The sequence below is a fragment of the Canis lupus genome, chromosome 1 (assembly GCF_011100685.1).
Source record: "Canis lupus familiaris isolate Mischka breed German Shepherd chromosome 1, alternate assembly UU_Cfam_GSD_1.0, whole genome shotgun sequence".
NCBI classification, from domain to species: domain Eukaryota; kingdom Metazoa; phylum Chordata; class Mammalia; order Carnivora; family Canidae; genus Canis; species Canis lupus.
In genome coordinates, this window is record NC_049222.1 from 88,615,071 (window position 1) to 88,632,159 (window position 17,089).

The 17,089-nt window shown below is 45.2% G+C and overlaps 1 protein-coding gene across 4 annotated transcripts in view; it reads left to right on the top strand.

The window, feature by feature from the left end:
• Positions 1–17,089, top strand: part of APBA1 (amyloid beta precursor protein binding family A member 1) — a 197,023-nt gene that overhangs the window by 154,278 nt on the left and 25,656 nt on the right. For all 4 annotated transcript variants that reach the window (XM_038527133.1, XM_038527131.1, XM_038527132.1 and 1 more), the window contains exons 3-5: positions 3,282–3,377; positions 7,731–7,770; positions 11,300–11,445. In XM_038527133.1, coding sequence (XP_038383061.1) covers positions 3,282–3,377; positions 7,731–7,770; positions 11,300–11,445 — 282 coding nt within the window. The remainder of the gene's footprint in view (positions 1–3,281; positions 3,378–7,730; positions 7,771–11,299; positions 11,446–17,089) is intronic.

Sequence of the window (17,089 nt, forward strand, 5' to 3'; positions counted from 1 at the left end):
TCAGAAAAGGGCTTACCACTGACCACGAGACACTAACGAAAGAGATCAGTGGTTGATCTGCCTTTCACAGGCTGGGAAACACGGTAAAGCCAGAGACGACACTGATACCATTTATTCAGCAAAGATTTACTGGGCGCCTACTGTTGGCAAGATCCACTGCCAGGCACTTGGATCCCAAGCTGATTAAGTTGAGATCCTGTCCAAGAGTTCCAGGGGGAGGGGAGATACACACGTAAACAGATCATTACAAAACCTAATACAAGCCATCAGGGTAGAACAGTACTGCGAATAGAGTCTGAGAAAGCTTCAGCAAGTTGCACTGTTTTCGAAGTTAGCACTGAAGGTGAGAAAGAATGCGGGAGAACTCTCTAGATGGAGGTCATCAGCTGTACATGCAAATAGAAGGAAAAGTGAATGAGCTTCATGCGCATGCAGAATGCTAAAGCAGAGAGAGCATTGAGGGCACGTGGCCCCGATGAAGGCAATGTGCGTCTCTCTTCTCCAGGCTCCCTGGCTGGCACCCAGCACTGCTCACTTAGCCTCACTGTGGGGTCTGACCTACCTCTTCCACATCACGGCCTGCTGGCTGGATAACCTGCCTTCTCACATCACCTGGAGAGATGAGCTGATGTTTGCAGTGTTGGAGAGAATCAATTTTTAGAAGATTTGCAACAGAAAATGGTCAGATAAGGAAATAGGAACTTTGGAACACTTTTGAAGGTTTTTTTTTTCTTTTCTTTTCTTTTTCTTACATGGCCCTCAAGTCAAACAATTAAAGAAAAAAACAGCTGTCCTAGCTTCCCTGGGACCAGACCTTTAAAATCTTTTTGACACAGAAAATTACTTGGAGAAAGATAGATGTAAAATATCTGAGGAAGCTCTTCAAATTTGAAAAACTAGGAAAATTCAAAGGCACTGAAATCTCATGGGACTTCATTAAATTAATTTTGAGTAGTCCAAACAAAGCTAACTCAGCCAGTACCCCCCAGCTCTCTTGAGTGCCAAATAAAAAATTCTGTGTGTGATTTTTTTTTTTTAAGGCATAAGGGGTTGGGGAGCACCTGAGTGGCTCAGGGTTGAGCATCTGCCTTCGGCTCAGGTCATGATCCTGGGATTCTGGCATTGAGTCTTGCATTGGGTTCCCCACAGGGAGCCTGCTTCTCCCTCTACCTATGTCTGTGTCTCTCATGAATAAATAAGGTCTTAAATAAAATAAAATCTTTTAAAAAAAATAAAGGCATGCAGGGCTGTTTTGTTGCATCCAGGGGCTGTGGGGCTTGAGGCAGGAGTCCTTTATATCTGCTCTTACCCCTGCACCCATCATCTTGGCTTTTCTGTGGAGGGGCCAATTTCTGCATGTGAATGATTAAGAAGCTCATTGGTCCTCACCTCCCTGCCCAGGATCAGATCTGTGGGTTCATGGAAAACAATTCCAGGCCCAACAGGATTAGGTTGGGACCGTACAACATCTAAAGTGAGTAAAACTGCATGTCACCACCTCATCGTTCAATCCATTTGGCACTTTGTTTCCTGTGTGTAATTCGGACTTTCTGAAAAGAATTATTGTTTTATGATTTCACATACTGCTCACTGAAGCCCCATTGTATATTCAATGTGCCCCCACCCCCACTCAGCACGACTAACTTCATGGAACATCCTACCTTTCCATGCAGAGGTGCTCTGCTGAAGTTTCTACCTCAGCCTCCCCACGGGGACCACCTGCAAGGCCTCAGAAACAGATTCAGGGGCACCTGGGTAGCTCAGCGGTTGAGCATCTGCCTTCGGCTCGAGTCGTGATCCCGGGGGTCCTAGGATTGAGTCTTTTTTCTTTTTAATCTTTATTTATTTTTTCTTTTTTTAATTTTTATTTATTTATGATAGTCACAGAGAGAGAGAGAGGCAGAGACACAGGCAGAGGGAGAAACAGGCTCCATGCACTGGGAGCCCGACGTGGGATTTGATCCAGGGTCTCCCGGATCGCGCCCTGGACCAAAGGCAGGCGCCAAACCTGCTGCGCCACCCAGGGATCCCCCTAAGATTGAGTCTTATGTCAGGGTCCCTGCGAGGAGCCTGCTTCTCCCTCTGCCTGTGTCTCTGCCTCTCTCTGTGTGTCTCTCATGAATAAATAAATAAATTCTATTAAAAAAAAAAAAGAAAGAAAAACAGATTCATCAATCACCAGTGTTACTCTTCCTTTGCCCAGGACGGAGCTCCCCTCATGTCACCACACTTGCTCAGAGAACAGATCCTTACTGCAGGTGGTTTGGGGCCTTCCATCAGACTTCACCGTGCACTCTTGCTTTCGGGACCATCCCTACAGAGTGCTTAAGCATCCCTGTGGCTCGCCTAAAGATGCCCTTCATCTTCAGGATTTCAGGAGCATCCAGAAATGTTTGGGTAGCAACTTGGTAGGGTTTCCTGCGTCCCGCTGAGTCCCACCCATCCTCTGCCTGCTCGCTTGCTTTGGCCACTCAGCAGCGGGTATTTACAGGGCCCGCGTGCCATGTCGGGCTTGCTCTGGGGCTTCCTGCTCTCTTGCAGCCAGGCCTGCCTGGGCCACCTCCGGAGGCGGGAACACACCCGATGGGTGTTCCTCTCACCCTTATCTTCAAACATATCATTGAATAAGGGACTTTTGAACTGTTTCAAGAGCAGCCACGGTCAGATTGTTTGGATGTTAGAATATCTCTGAAGTTTCAGTGGCCTGTGGATTAAATCAGGAAAAATACTTGAAATCTAGACTAGAGAAATACAGATGGTGTGGTTTCTGGTCATCAATCCCAGCTACCTCTCTGAAAATACCTGTTTCCATTTTTACGTTCCCATTCAGGTCATCTCAGGCAGGTGATTTTATAAGACAGTTAGTACCCAGAGTCTTTGTCAATGAGAAAAAATTTTCAAACCACACACCTGTGTGATCCCCTTCACTTTATTCATTCAGGGCTTTAAGTTTGATACTCAGCTTTTGCTATATTTAAACTCTTGGCCTAAGGAGGAAAAGAACAGCTGAGCTTCCAAGGATTCCTTTGAAAACATGGTGGGAATTTAAAAGAAAACTTGAAAAACCCAGGACTTTCCTGTGCTGTTGGTGGCTCCTCTTGCAAGGAAGTTTTCTTACCATAGAAGTGTTTTGTCAGTTGTATTGGGCTTTCTCCTCTCGCGCCTGCCCTACCCCTGCCCCTGCCCCTACCCCTCCACCCTGCCTCATTCCTGCTCCCACCCCTGCCACCTGTTCACGAGCCCTCAGACACTCACTGTGTCCTTCCCTTGCTGTGTTCCAGTCTCCGTCTCCTGGCAGCTCCTCCCCCCTGGGTGCAGAGTCTTCAAGCACACCCCTCCACCCCAGCGACCCCGCGGAGGCCTCCTCAAATAAAGAGGTAGGGTGCCGTTTTGTTTCAGAAGCCACCTGCTTATGTTGTTTTTTTTGTTCTCCTGGCGTGCAGCTTTCTTCCACTTCCCACTCAAATCCCCCATACTCCCCACCACCACCACCACCTGGGGAGAGAAATTCTAATTTTTCCTCTCGAGCATGGAGTTCAATGACTGAAGCCACGCTGTTCCGTCTGACGGCCACTGGCCACAGGTGTCTACTTTGATTAATACGTATAATGGAAATTCACACGAGCCACAGTCCAGGTGCTCAGTAGCCACATGTTACTAGTGGCTGTTGTATTGGACAGGGGAGATGACAAGAGCATTTCCAGTCTTTCCAGAAAATTCTGACAGTGCTGGAAATTGAATATTAACAACTCTGTGTGGCAACATCCTTTCTCATGGCATTACAAGCCTCTGACATGAAGTTGCCGTGTGTTTTGGGAAACGGGCTGGTGTCTTAAATATCCATTCATTTCAGGCCCAAGTGAAATATCTTTCATGACACCAGGGCAACCACTTGTCCTGGTTTACTGGGGGTGGTTCCAGTTCACTCCTGTTGTGCAAACAGTACACTTAGAGAACATCCCTTCTAGAGCAGTGCTGTCCCAGAGAACTTAGCTGCAGTGATGAAAATGTTCTGCTTCTGTGCTGTCCTATATGGTGGTCACCAGCCACACGTGCCTCACAATCTGGAAATGTGGCTAGTGGGCTTAAGGAACTGAATTTTGCATTTTACTCCATTTTAATAAATAGTCATGTACGGCTAAGGACTACTAAACAGTGCAGCCCTGAAGTGTCCCTCTTGGACAATAAGTCATATGGTCACTCTACTAATGGAGGCCAGACTGAACCCCAGCAGAGAACACTTAAGTGAGAAAACGCTGCTTGCTCCTGCTGAGGTTTCTGGGGCTGTAAGAGGACAGGTGTTCTTCCCACAGGGGAGCCATTGCCTTCTCCCACACTGTTGTCCTTTTACACCCAGCCGAATGCCACCCACCACGTATTTATGAACCAGTGTCAGGCATATTGTGGCATGTGCCATAGTCTACATGTGGGTTCAGCTACGTCTAAATATAAAGCTGCCTAATAAATGCTGAGGGTGTGCGTGAAAGAGGTAAACTTTGTACCAACAACGATTGTCTCATTTCTTTTGGTAATAGTATTGCATCAAATGCAGCAGAAGAAAGCAATCTGCATTTTACCCTAAGTGGCAGATGACTTCTGAAGGGAGAGTCTTCATTAAAACATACCCTTAAAGTATCATTGAATACATGTACATTTGCCATTGAGTATTCATGCAGGGGGAAGTATATTTTTTAATAATCTGTTTATATTAAACCAAACAAACGTACAGAGTCCTTCCCTGAAGTGACACCAACATTGGAATTTAAATTTGACAGATACTTTGTCCTCCTCTGGTCTTGTCCTCAGACCCTAGGTCATGGGAACAGGAGTAACAAGGTCGCTGTCTCGGCTGACCCCAGATCCCACAGCTTTGCCTCATACTTTATCCAGAGCACAGGGATCGGTGAGAACCAAAAAGAGCAGAATCAAGGCCACAGTGATAATAACAGCAGTGAGGGTTACCATTTCTTGAGCATTTACAGTGTTTAGGCAGTGGTCCAAGCAAATCACAGGTAGTATCTCATTTAATCCTTTAAATACTTCTCTGTAAGATAGGAATCACTGTGTTCCTTTTTTGTTGAGGAAGCAGAGAGGTTCAGTAACTTACATAAGGTCCACGGCCCATAAGTGGGAAGGCCAGGATTTGAAACCAGAGCTCCTGAGTGAAACAGGCTTTTCATACTAGGATCTGTTCCCCTCGGGATATAAAGTGCCTGCAGGCCACACCCTGTATAGACAAGCTAACTTGTCTTTATTCCAATTGTCAGACCTCCACGCTTGCACATGCTTTAGTGTGACCTCCTAGAAAATCTCAAAGATTTTGGCCTTTCATCCATCTTCTTGACTGTGGCTTTATTAATTCTTGAATGTTGAGAATCAACTGATGTTCATCTCTGTCCACATGTGAAAAAAACAAAGGGCTAATCAGACATCTGAATATTCAGCATTTGATTATTCATCAGACATAATAAGCAAGGCAAATTTGTTGGTTTCTCAGTTCCTACCGGACTTGGCACATGTTTCTGCATATCCTTAGAAATAATGATGAAAATCCTCTTTGTGTGCAATAATTAGAGATTCTTTCATTTCTCAAACTCTTTTTTAAAAAAAACTTACTACCCCAGAGACTAAAGAAAGCCAGTCATGAGCTTATCAATAGAGAATAAGTAAATGTACCAAATGCCCTCCGTTGTGGCTCTAAATAAAAACAGCAGCTTTTAGAACTATAGACTAAAGTAATATTTTGTAGCTTCTGCTAAAATCTGGGGACTGTCTTTGAGACCAGCATTCAGAAAAGTATCCTAATAGCCCAAGAAAATCTGAACTGGCTTCTTGGGTGTACCTGGAGGCTGACCCATCTTGATGAAACACAGTACAACCTTAACTTCCCCAGGCCCTTTGATGCAAAAGGAAGATCGGTGGTTGAGGAATCATCATTTTAAAGCCTCCGATCTTGATGAAGAAACTTAGCTTCCATTCACACACCATGAAGTTACGGATTTTGTTTGGTTTGGTGTTTAACCAGAATTAGGCAGACCTGGCCATCAGCACTCACCTGGGCCTGTCTTCCGTCTTGGAAAATAAGACGAATGTAAAGCACCTATGGAAGTTAGAGTTCTGTTTCCTCCCGGGCATGCAACTTAGCCTTGAGTTATTGTGCATTTTTCCATAAACGCATTAGCAGCCAATGACCTTTCATTCCCAGTGGACTTGTGTCTTTCATTTCCTTAAAGGTAATCCATTCTGAAATAAGAAACCCGCCATCCTTGGTGTAAGAAACCATTGCATACCAGCGAGCACATTCTGGCAGCTTTACGGACAGTTGCCTAGCATGGTATATTGTGTGATTAGTGTTGAATTCTTGTCATTGTCCTAAATTGAATTATATTCTTAAATGGGGGTGTCTTTGCTTCCAGTTTTATATATATATATATATATATATATATATATATATATATATATATATAATGGTTAACACTATTTTTAGAATATTACGCAAGGATTAAGTGATTGGTTCTCCCTTTGCTATCCCATCTTCCAAGTGAAGAGCATTGTACAAAATATCGCGAGATGGAACTGTTCCTGTGATGTTCCAACCCTCTCTTAGGCCCTAATTCTCCCAGCCGCCAGGTGCCCCAGAGTTTACCATCAACCCAGGTCAACCTATTGAGTAGCTGTGCTGTATTAGATACCCTTTTCCTAAAAGATGTATACTTAAATGATAACATAACCTACTAGATTCTTAGCAATGAAAATCTGTAAGCTTTCTGAGGATAACCCTTGGCCACGCAGACCCTTCCTTTTTGCTCATTTGAAGGACTCTTGTCTTTGGCATTAGCTCTCCACCCTCCTGCAGTGTTCACACCACCTTGCTCCGGACATACCCACTACAAATTCTATGACTGGCTAAAGTAGGAATGAATTCCCTACTCTGACACCTCTCAGAGTTATGTCTAGGCCATTCACTTATGGAAGGAACCAAATGGTAAGTATTGTTCCCCTAAGAGCTAGCATTTAAACCACCATCCAGTCATGTTCTAGAAGGTCTCTAGCCGATCATGCCCACTTCCAACAGTGCTGTTGGAAGACTGACCCTTGCCATGAGGTGTTACTTAGTACAAGAAATTCCACGGTTTTCAGTTCACTCCTTTGTTTATTGTATTCTTTGTTATTTTAAGATAGCACATTAACAATTACTTACATAAGGGAGTTTTTAAACCAGTAAGAGGTGAGTGAACGGAGGAGAAGAAATCTCTGGCAAACATTTTTATAGCACAAAGCAAAGACCTCGAGGGAAATAAAATTCTCCAAGGGAATTCTTGATTTCAACATATAATCACATTGTTGATGCTTTTACTAATCCAGCAGTGTTTCACTCAGAAACCCAGATTCTTAAGAATACAAATTGAGCCCTTTGTATTATTGCTTTGTATTGATTATGGATTTTGTTTGTGGGATATTTTTTAAGCTGATGGACATCTCTCTGGTGGTGGAATGTAAGGTTTTCAGATTATCTAAAATATGAATAAATGTTCTGGGCTTTGGGTAACCTTTATTAAGAAATGTGTATGTTTATTCACACTTTTCTTCCTGTATCCAGAAATGGTTGACACCTGGTTCATATCTGTTACTGATGATCTATTTACTTTTCGTGTTTCATGGATAAAGTTGTGTTAATGCATTTTTTATCACGCTTTGCCCTTTTTGAAACCTCTCTGTCTTGATTACAGTCAAGAAAAAGCTTGGCTTCATTCCCCACCTACGTTGAAGGTAAGAGCTGAAAAGGAAGTAATTGAGTATTGAGTCATGCATGAATCTCCTAGCATTTGGGGTATTTGAAGCCCTGGGGCTCTACGACCCTAGTGGGGAAGAAAGGCCACATAGTCACTCAATCACAGTCTTGACAGTCTTAGAATCTTAGACTAAAAGAGCAATAGCTGTGAACCTGTCAAAGATCCTCCTGCCACCTTTGCTGATGCTGCCCATGAGGACCTGAGCATGCAAGGAGGCTGAGGGCTATTCCCAGCTTAAAGACGGTCATATTATATCTGAACCCAGACTCCTTATCTCCAGTCCATGACACCTCTTACACCCACAAAGGACCATTCAAGTGGGAATGAACTTTAAGGAAGATGTTTTGGTCCTCTTAATTTGGGGGCAGGGAGAGACTTTCCCAGTAATTCCCATCTCTTGCTTAGATGAGTTAAGCATAATAACATTTATCAAGCTTTTACTCTGTGCCAGATACACACTTTCCATTTAATAACTAACTGAATCCTCACATCTGCCTTGTGAAATGGGCTTACTACCCCCATGTTACACAGGAGAGAACTGAGGCATTCTTCCTCAAGGCAAGACGAGTAACTTTCCTGAGATGACACAGTTGGCAAGTTTCAGAGCCAAACTGTGAGCTGGCAGTTTGATTCCACAGCTCTCTGGTAAATGGTATCCTGTGCAAGGCAGCCACATACAGTTGTGCAGGTTTTTCACTGTTCAAGGGTACCCAGTCAGGAGGTCTAGCAGGGCCAGAACTTGGCACAAGTGAGACACCCTAACTTGAGATCAGGCCACACAAATGGAGTGACTATTTTTCACCCACACAAAGGCACTCTTTAGCTAGAGGTGCCAGTGATCCTCTACCAGGGTGGATGGTAGATACTTTTTCAGGTAGGTTAGACTGTCATTCCCTTGAAAGAGGATTTTCTGGGAACACGAGAATACCCAGACACCACTTTGAGGCTCTGTCTGGCCCTTAGGTCCTGTGAATGAACAGTTGGTGTGTCCCTACCACCTAAGAATGGATCCATAGACCTTCCTGACACCACAGTCCTGAAGTTCATGCCAAGCTCATAGGTTTCATTCAGTTAACTCAGGCTTCTTTCTTGAGTGAACTGTAAATTATTTGTGCCATTTTTGCAAGGTTCCAAAATTCCACAAGTACTCCTGGCAGAGTTTTCGGGAGTTTGGAAACTCCATTCTTCATAATCTTTCCACCAGGCCCAGCATTCATGTGTGACGATGTCACATGTGTGCTTGTTCACCCACAGAGCAACACAGAGGCCTCACTAAAAGGAGAAACACGTTCTAAAAGGCCAAAATGAAACCTGTAGTTTTTTGACTTAGAACTTTTCAAAAATACACTAAAATCAAATTATGAATTTAGGATTTTTTCCTCCAGATATGATCTAGCAGCAGTGACGTTTGATGATAATCAATTTCCCTGGAGGATAAATGGTGTAAGATTGCATCTCAAATGTATAATTTATTTGGGTCCAATATTTCTGTCTCTTGATTGGTTGACATTTTTTTTTTAATTTTTATTTATTTGTGATAGTCACAGAGAGAGAGAGAGAATGACGCAGAGACACAGGCAGAGGGAGAAGCAGGCTCTATGCACCGGGAGCCTGACGTGGAACTCGATCCCGGGTCTCCAGGATCGCGCCCTGGGCCAAAGGCAGGCGCCAAACCGCTGCGCCACCCAGGGATCCCTGGTTGACATTTATATAGTCCTTTAAATATTATTTGGATTTATTTTAAACCTATCTGCATATCCACACTTATTATGGTTGAAGAGAGACCCTTTTCAAGGAATAGAGCTAGCTCAGAAATGAATATATGATATTGGAAGTCCTGTAGAGAAGTATATAGTTCATTCTTATTTTTCTTTTAATATTCATTATTTTTACAAAAAAAAAAATGGAAGGTTTTTAAAAGTTACTACCCAGATGAGATCTTTTTCCTCAGTGCCTGGTTGGGCAAAAGCAATTATGTTTAAGTAACACTGTAAACCCATCACAGGCGTTTATGATAGGAAACTGATAATCTTTATTTTTTACAAAGTATAATGCGGGTACAAACTTGTCCATGTTAGTTGGAGTAGCGCTTCCTTGCCCTACAACTAAAACTGTATATTGGAAATACCCTGAATCCTTCTCACATCTAGGAAAGTTCCAGGCAGGAAGCGTGTGACTGTTGAGAAGGTGAATTACTGACCCATAGTGGAGGCAGATTGGCTGTGTACCCCTCATTGTCCAGAAGCCCTTCTCAGAAAGATCTAGAATAAGGCAAATAAGAAGTTTCCTTATTTATTTACTACACAGATGCTTTGTGAAGAACTTTCCTAAAACACTGTTAATTTCTTTGTTTCGACCACCCCCTTGGCTTTAGAGAAATGATCAGATTATTTTAAGATGGTACCCTGATAAGAAGCTTATCACGGGAAGCAGCTGGTTAAGCTTAAGATGAGCCCGATGTTGGTGGATAAAAATAAAAATCATTCTAGATTAGCTTTCCAAAAGGAAAAAGCAAATTGTTTCCATTTCCAGCTATCTAATTTAAGAGCCTGAGGTTTGAACAGTAGGTTAAAACGTATATTTTAATCTCCCAAAATACGGCATTTGAGCCAAAGAAAATACATATGTTTTCATTGCAGAATGAGAAGCCTTTCTTAGTGCCTTTGTTATGAAGTTATATATTAATCCCAGACATGTTTTAATTTCAGGTAGGGTTTACAGATGATTATGGTTAGAATCCACTGCCCCCACCTTAAATATTTTAAAGCTAAGGTTTGATTTCAAAGGCCGGTCAGTGAGAACAGAAAATTCAGACTTTCCTTGGAATTGATCTGTATGTGGATGCCAGCCAGGGGACACAAGAGCCTGTAAGTCAGCGAGGTTGGCAGCCAGAGACTCCGGCTTTGGTGTAATGTCATCTGCTACACAGAATTGGGGTCAAAGGTCGTTACGGGAATCTGGACATTCTGAAGCAAATACCCATTTTTCTGAATTATAGTTTGTTTTCCCGAATTACGGATAAAATGTGGATGGTGGCAGGTGAAAGAAATGTTATACAATGAGGATTCCTGATAAAGCAGCCTCCCTGGTCACCTAGCCATTTGTCTGGCCACACATTAATTTGATACCCACCAGGCAACAGACACTGATTAGACACGAGCGCCCGAGACGAACATGACGTGGACTTTGCCCCAAAGAGCTCACAGTCTAACAGGAGAAACAACATCCTTTGTCACTCATTTTATGTTTCATATTTAAATAAACATATCATTTCTCACAGTCAGTGGCCTGGGTGAAGTGAATTAAGAAGAAAATGTTTCTTCCCTTTGAAAGCAAGGGGTGAGTGAGGCAGACACAGAAGGAGAGAAGCCTGAGCCTGGCAGGGTCTCGGGCACCGGGCCACCTATGCTGGTGCCGAACAGCGGGGAGGGCGCAGCGCGTCAGGGCCGTGTTAGGCACACACCCCAGGGTGGCTTCACTCACCGCTGTGGCTCTGTGTGTTACAGTTCCCGGACCCTGTGACCCCGAGGACTTGATCGATGGGATCATTTTTGCTGCCAATTACCTTGGCTCCACCCAGCTGCTGTCAGACAAAACTCCCTCCAAAAACGTGCGCATGATGCAGGCCCAGGAAGCCGTGAGCAGGATCAAGGTGAGGGGGTGCAAGGGATGGATGCCGGGGCCTGAGCCATTCACAGTGGTCTCCCCACACCTCATGCATCTAGTGCCAAGTTTAGGGGAGTGTGGGACTGGCATGATGCACCTGTCAACAGTTCCAAACAGAAAAAAAGTGTGCAGAGTCCTTATGTATCAAACTGCATATTTGGGGTATTCTTAATAGCCAGTCTTAAGAAATAGCACATGTGAACATAAACTTTGGAAAGCTGATATGATGAGGAAGGATGTCATTCTGAGCATCACATCTCTAGTGGGAGAGCTTTACCCCTGTATTTCCACGGATATGGTGATGAGTGACGTGAACATTCTAGGTACCGCATGATGCCATCTCAGTCTCGTACTTTTGAACTAGTTGATCCTGCACAAGCTAGATCAAACTGGTTTGTTCCAGGCACAAGGAACTATTGGATCAAATCTAACCAGAATGAGTCAGTATAAGGCTAATGCACCTTAAACTGGTCTGAGCCGGTTGTAACTGTTTGGAATCTGTTTTATCAAGATTTAAAAGGAACAAGCCTGTTTGATCCGAGAAGAACTACTTTTGCCTGGTGTAAACCATTCACAATTAGTTTGAGCCAGCCAGAAATGGTTTGACCCTAGTGAAATGCAGAGCTCTAGAATATCCACCACGATGCCAGTACCACCTGGAATCAGGGACAGACACAGGGCTACAGGGACACATCACCTGCCATTCAAGTGCCACCAGCACCCAGAAGCACTGGGTAGCCCTACTAGGGCCACAAGGCCAGTCCACCCGAGCCCCAGGCATAGCAGCACCACTGAAACCCAGAACCAGATATTTCAAGCAACAGGTGGAACAGGTCAAGACTCACCAGATGTGGATGTATCCAGCTTCAGCTGGTCATAATCGCATTCCTTCTCAAGGACCCATTCCTTTTCCATATCGTCTTACGTGCACTTATTCCCCAGGTACTCCCTGGTGTTGTATGGCAGTGTGGAAGGAGGAAGAGGCACAAGTTCAAGATGGTCACTTAGGGTCCTTAATCTGGGAAAAAGTATTTCTGGAGCACATACACGTGCAAGGCTGTTCAGGGTCTTGGGATGAAAAGAAAATAGCCAGTTATAAGGTGAGAGCCTTACCCTCGAGCTGCACAGCACCAGGGAGAGACGGATCAAGCCAGTGAATGTGCAGGGTGCAACTGGGCAGGAAGAACAGGTGTGAGGTGGAAGGTGCCCAGTAGTGTGGGGCACCCCAGGGCTGATGGGAACAGGGAGTGAGGATGCACAGAGGTGGAGTTTCTGGCCTCCTGCCCCAGCTGACTCCCCTATGTTATTCACCCACTGGAGATTTAAGCAAGATGGCCTAACCGTAATGACCAAGTCCATGCTGTCCAGTGCTGGCGCAGGTCCCCGGGTCTCCGGCCATTGCTTCTGCATCAAACTTCCATCCATGGCTTTGAGGGTCACCAGTTGCTGGCTGCTCTTACCCCCTCTCCCAGCTTGGAAGAGGCACTTCTCTCCTGAGCTCAGAACTTGTTCTTCCCTTAGCCGTCGTAGCACAGCAAGCCCACACTGCAGTATTTGATGCGGTGACTCTTGCTGGCATATCAGGACTTAGGAGGTATAAACTAGAGAGCAGTTCACCACTGCATCTAGGGTGGCTACTATCACGACAGTGACAGGCCAGACCAATGGCATGATTGCTGACAGGGGCCTGCCCGTGTCTTCTGTGTATCTAGGATCCACTCTACCACTTCATTCAGGTCACACGAACCCCCTCTGTGCCTCACAGGCCCTGCTGCCACAAGGCCCACTGCTGTGGTGGTCATGTCTTCTCCCAGAATTAGCCTATGTCCATTAGATCGCCAGTGGGAAGATGCACTTCTCTCGCAGGAAGTCCCACCCCTACCCACAGAGACCCGTGGCACCCAGCAGGATGATTCCATGGCAGTGTATCAAACTGACCTGAGTACCTTCTGGGTCTTTCAGACTCTCTAAGGTTACTGATGGAATATCAGGTTCTCGTCAAGCTGCCCATCCAATGTTGACCTAATTCCTTCTGACTATCTCCCCTTATTGTAAAGAGGTGGCATGAAAACCTCTGGATCTCCCCAGCATCTTCCTGAATTTAGGGTGTCCTAGGTGCTGCGTTCAAAACAACACGCAGATCTGTAGGTGAGAAGAAGGTGCTTTTCAGGCAAATAACTTTTGAAAACAAAGTCTTTAGGGACATAAATTTGACTCCTTCTGTCCCACAGTTACCAAACATAGCATGTTATGATTTTGTTAAGTTAATATTTGTTCAACAGAGCCCTGGGGTGCCAGATGGTTGAGCAAAAGAGCACGAGAGAAATTGAAAGAGGGAAGTTTATTACTCACAGGTTCTCAAGGAAGGAGCCAGCACGCCTTGGGGGCGGGGGCCATAGGGTGGGGGTCAAGGCCAAGCAAATGCAGGCAGCAGGACATGGGGCGATGCCTTTATTTGGGTCTGAGAGTAGAATACTTTGGGGTTCCTGGGTTTGAAATGGCCGATTCATACCAAAAAGAGCAAGTTTTGGTAAGCTTCATGGGGGTCTTATCTAAGGGGGGCACCCAAGGGGAAGGCACTGGACAAAGATTATTTGTTGCACGGGCTGTTGGGAATTTATATCGAGACCTTAAATTTGCCTGTGACTCTGCAGGCTGTTGTCCAGGGCTTGCACTCTCATGAGGGGCCAGCGTCAGCTGCAGGCCACTTGGATGCCAAGACAGCAACACCACAAAGCAGCTTCACCTCTGGACGCAGGCTCATGGTGCTGCTCACTTCCCCGGGGTCAGCAGGAGTGCAAGGACCTGGCATGCCTCACTCAGTGGTTTTCTGATAGACAGGAACCCCCTCAGGAAGGGGCTTTAGGAACAAGCGGGGGCACTTTGGGGTGCCATGGTATCTGGGGGTATTTTTAATGGCATTAGTGAACCAGGGCCAGGGATGCTTGGCACCCTGTAATGTCCAGGATGAGGCACAGGATGCAGATTTAACTCCCACAGAATGCTAGAGCTTCCCTCTGCCCCTGTCAAGAGGCACTGCCAGAGTCCATTGAGGTGAATCCCCCAGAACAAAGCAGTAGTCCGCCCCCACAGGAGCACTGAAGATCCCCAAGACAGAACACTGCATGGCTGGAAGAGGAGTTCTCTCTGCTTCCGTTCGTCAGAGTTTCAAACACGTTCAGGTTTGGATTTCATTCGAGGCACTTTGTTTATGGACCTCCTGAGTGGTAGCCCTTTACTTGCACATAGATAGTTTGTCTTCCCACTGCCCTTGGGCATGTTTATGGCACCACGTGACCTCGAAGGAGGGAGCAGGTGCATCCCCGGAACGTGAAGCAGCACAGAGTAGGCTGTGGCACCCAGTGTCAAGCATGCTGGGCACCCAGGACCAAGCATGCTGGGAATGACAGCTTCCGAGTTCCACGGTGAGGTCTGAGAGCACAGTTTTCTCATCTTCAAGTCCAGCTTCCCTGATAAGAAACCAGAAGGTTCACTTTGAAGCATCAAAGGATTGGTCTCTGGAAGTTCCACAGTTGATCTGAACAACAACAACAACAAAACATTAGATGCTTTTGTTGATCAGAACCAGCAAGATGAGGCTGTCTGATTATAAATCCATTTTAGACCTGCCTAGAGCAGAGTAGGCATCTGGAAAACATATATTTATTTTTACAGCAAATTATGGTAGTGCGAGGAATTCATTATGGAGTGGTAAAGTTAAACGGTTGCGTTTCATTTATAAGTATCATTTTGCAATGTGCTTCTGTGCATCTGAAGGAACTGCTGCCTGTCATTAAGTATTTCCTGCCTCCTGTTCCTTTTACATCCATTTAAATGCCCGTCAGCTTGCTTGACTTTACACCCAGCCTGGCGCATATTCAAATTCTAGGTGGAGACTGTGTCCAGATCCACCGTGTATTTCCGCACCCCCTAAAGTGTTACTGTGTCCGGATGTGCACTGACATTTCACCTCCTGAAGAGGGCCCCAGGGGGCCTGGGGCATTTACACACACCACCACCCCCCATCAGTCGGGATGGTCTCCTGGGAGCATGTGGTGCTTGCACTTACCTGGAAGACAACCTCTCTCTGAGGGAGGTGATGCCAGGCTTTCTCCTAAGAGAGGCTGGCCTTTCAGGAATGAGTTATTCTAGGCCACCTCTATAAAGACGCAGAGAGGAAGGAAGCTACAGATTTCACAGTGTCTGTCCAGGAAGGAAGGAAAGCAGAAAAAGCTTTATGGATTTACTTGGAAATCCGTTTAGCAGTATCCTCAGCCCAGACTGATTAGTAATTTCCGCCCTGGTGCTCTCATCTGAACAAAGATGGAAAGAAGGGTGTCCTCCCCCTGTTTGAATTCCTCCTGCTTCCTCTCTCCCCCATGGGGATCCCTGTCTTACCCCTTGTTCTCTCCTCTGCCGACACTGTTCAGTTGACCTAGGGGACGGATGCAGGTGAGCGGCCCCTCTCACCGGGGGTCCCGCGTGGCCGGGGCTGTTTGTGCAGCTCTATCTCCCAGCAAGCACCTGAAGCTTGGGTTTCAAAATCATATCTGATTTTTCTTCCGTTGGTCGGTTATGGTGCTTATTGGACTTACACTTGGAGTCTGAAGAATTCATATTTTCTTAACTTAAAGGATTTGTAGACTTATTTGCAAATGGAGAGAGAATTTGGAGTTGTGGTTTGACCAGAAATTTTGTACATAACATGAGAGGAAAATAAAAGAATTTAGCTCAGAAAGCAAAGTGTTCCTCTGCAGACCCTTGTGATAGGCATCTCAGGAGATAAATGCTACCCAAGACCCAGTCCTTGACCTTGAGAAGCATGCAGTCTAAAAGGAAACCAAGAAGAGAGTTTAACAATAGCAAAAGACAGGTTGAGGAATCAGAAATTTAAAGTTTTCTCCATCTACCAAAATATAACAAGGTGGATCTAAATGCAATAGCAGAATTAGGAGACATCTGCCATTTTTCTTAAGTTTTTTTTTTCCATTTTTGGACCCTCCCTAATGTACCCTTTCTGCCTTTGTTATCCATCATTTCTGAGAAGAAATAAGCCCCCCATCCCTTTTAGAAAGCCCCTCATCCAACTAAGGAATGCATCAAAGAGATGGTTCTCAGAATGAGACCCTTTCACTGGCGGCATCAGCACCACCTGGGAACTTGCTAGAAATGCAGATTCTCAGGCCCACCCCAGTCAGAAACTCATGGTGGGGTGAGGGCCCAGGAATCTGTGTTTTCATAAGCCCTCCAAGAAGTTCTGGTATGCACTATAATTTAGGGAAGGGTAGACCATGCAAGCCTTATGGGATATGATATCTTTTCTCCCACCGCACCCTGGGGCATCCTGGTCAAGCTAGTGCTTCCTGCTGATGACATTGTATTGGCATATTAACTCAAGAAACACTGCAAAATATATCTCTTTTTTGGATATTTGGCATATAGGTTTTCCTATTAAAGGTTTTGAGAGTCCTGTACTAAAGAGATCCAATTCACTTTGGCCAGAAACTCCCATCATTATTTGAACACGGAATACATGGTCACTGTGTGATGCCTGTTAAAGTCTTGCTGCTAAGATTCTCTGGAACACGTTTTGGGAGGAACTTCTGCCCTACGTGGTATCAGTACCTACA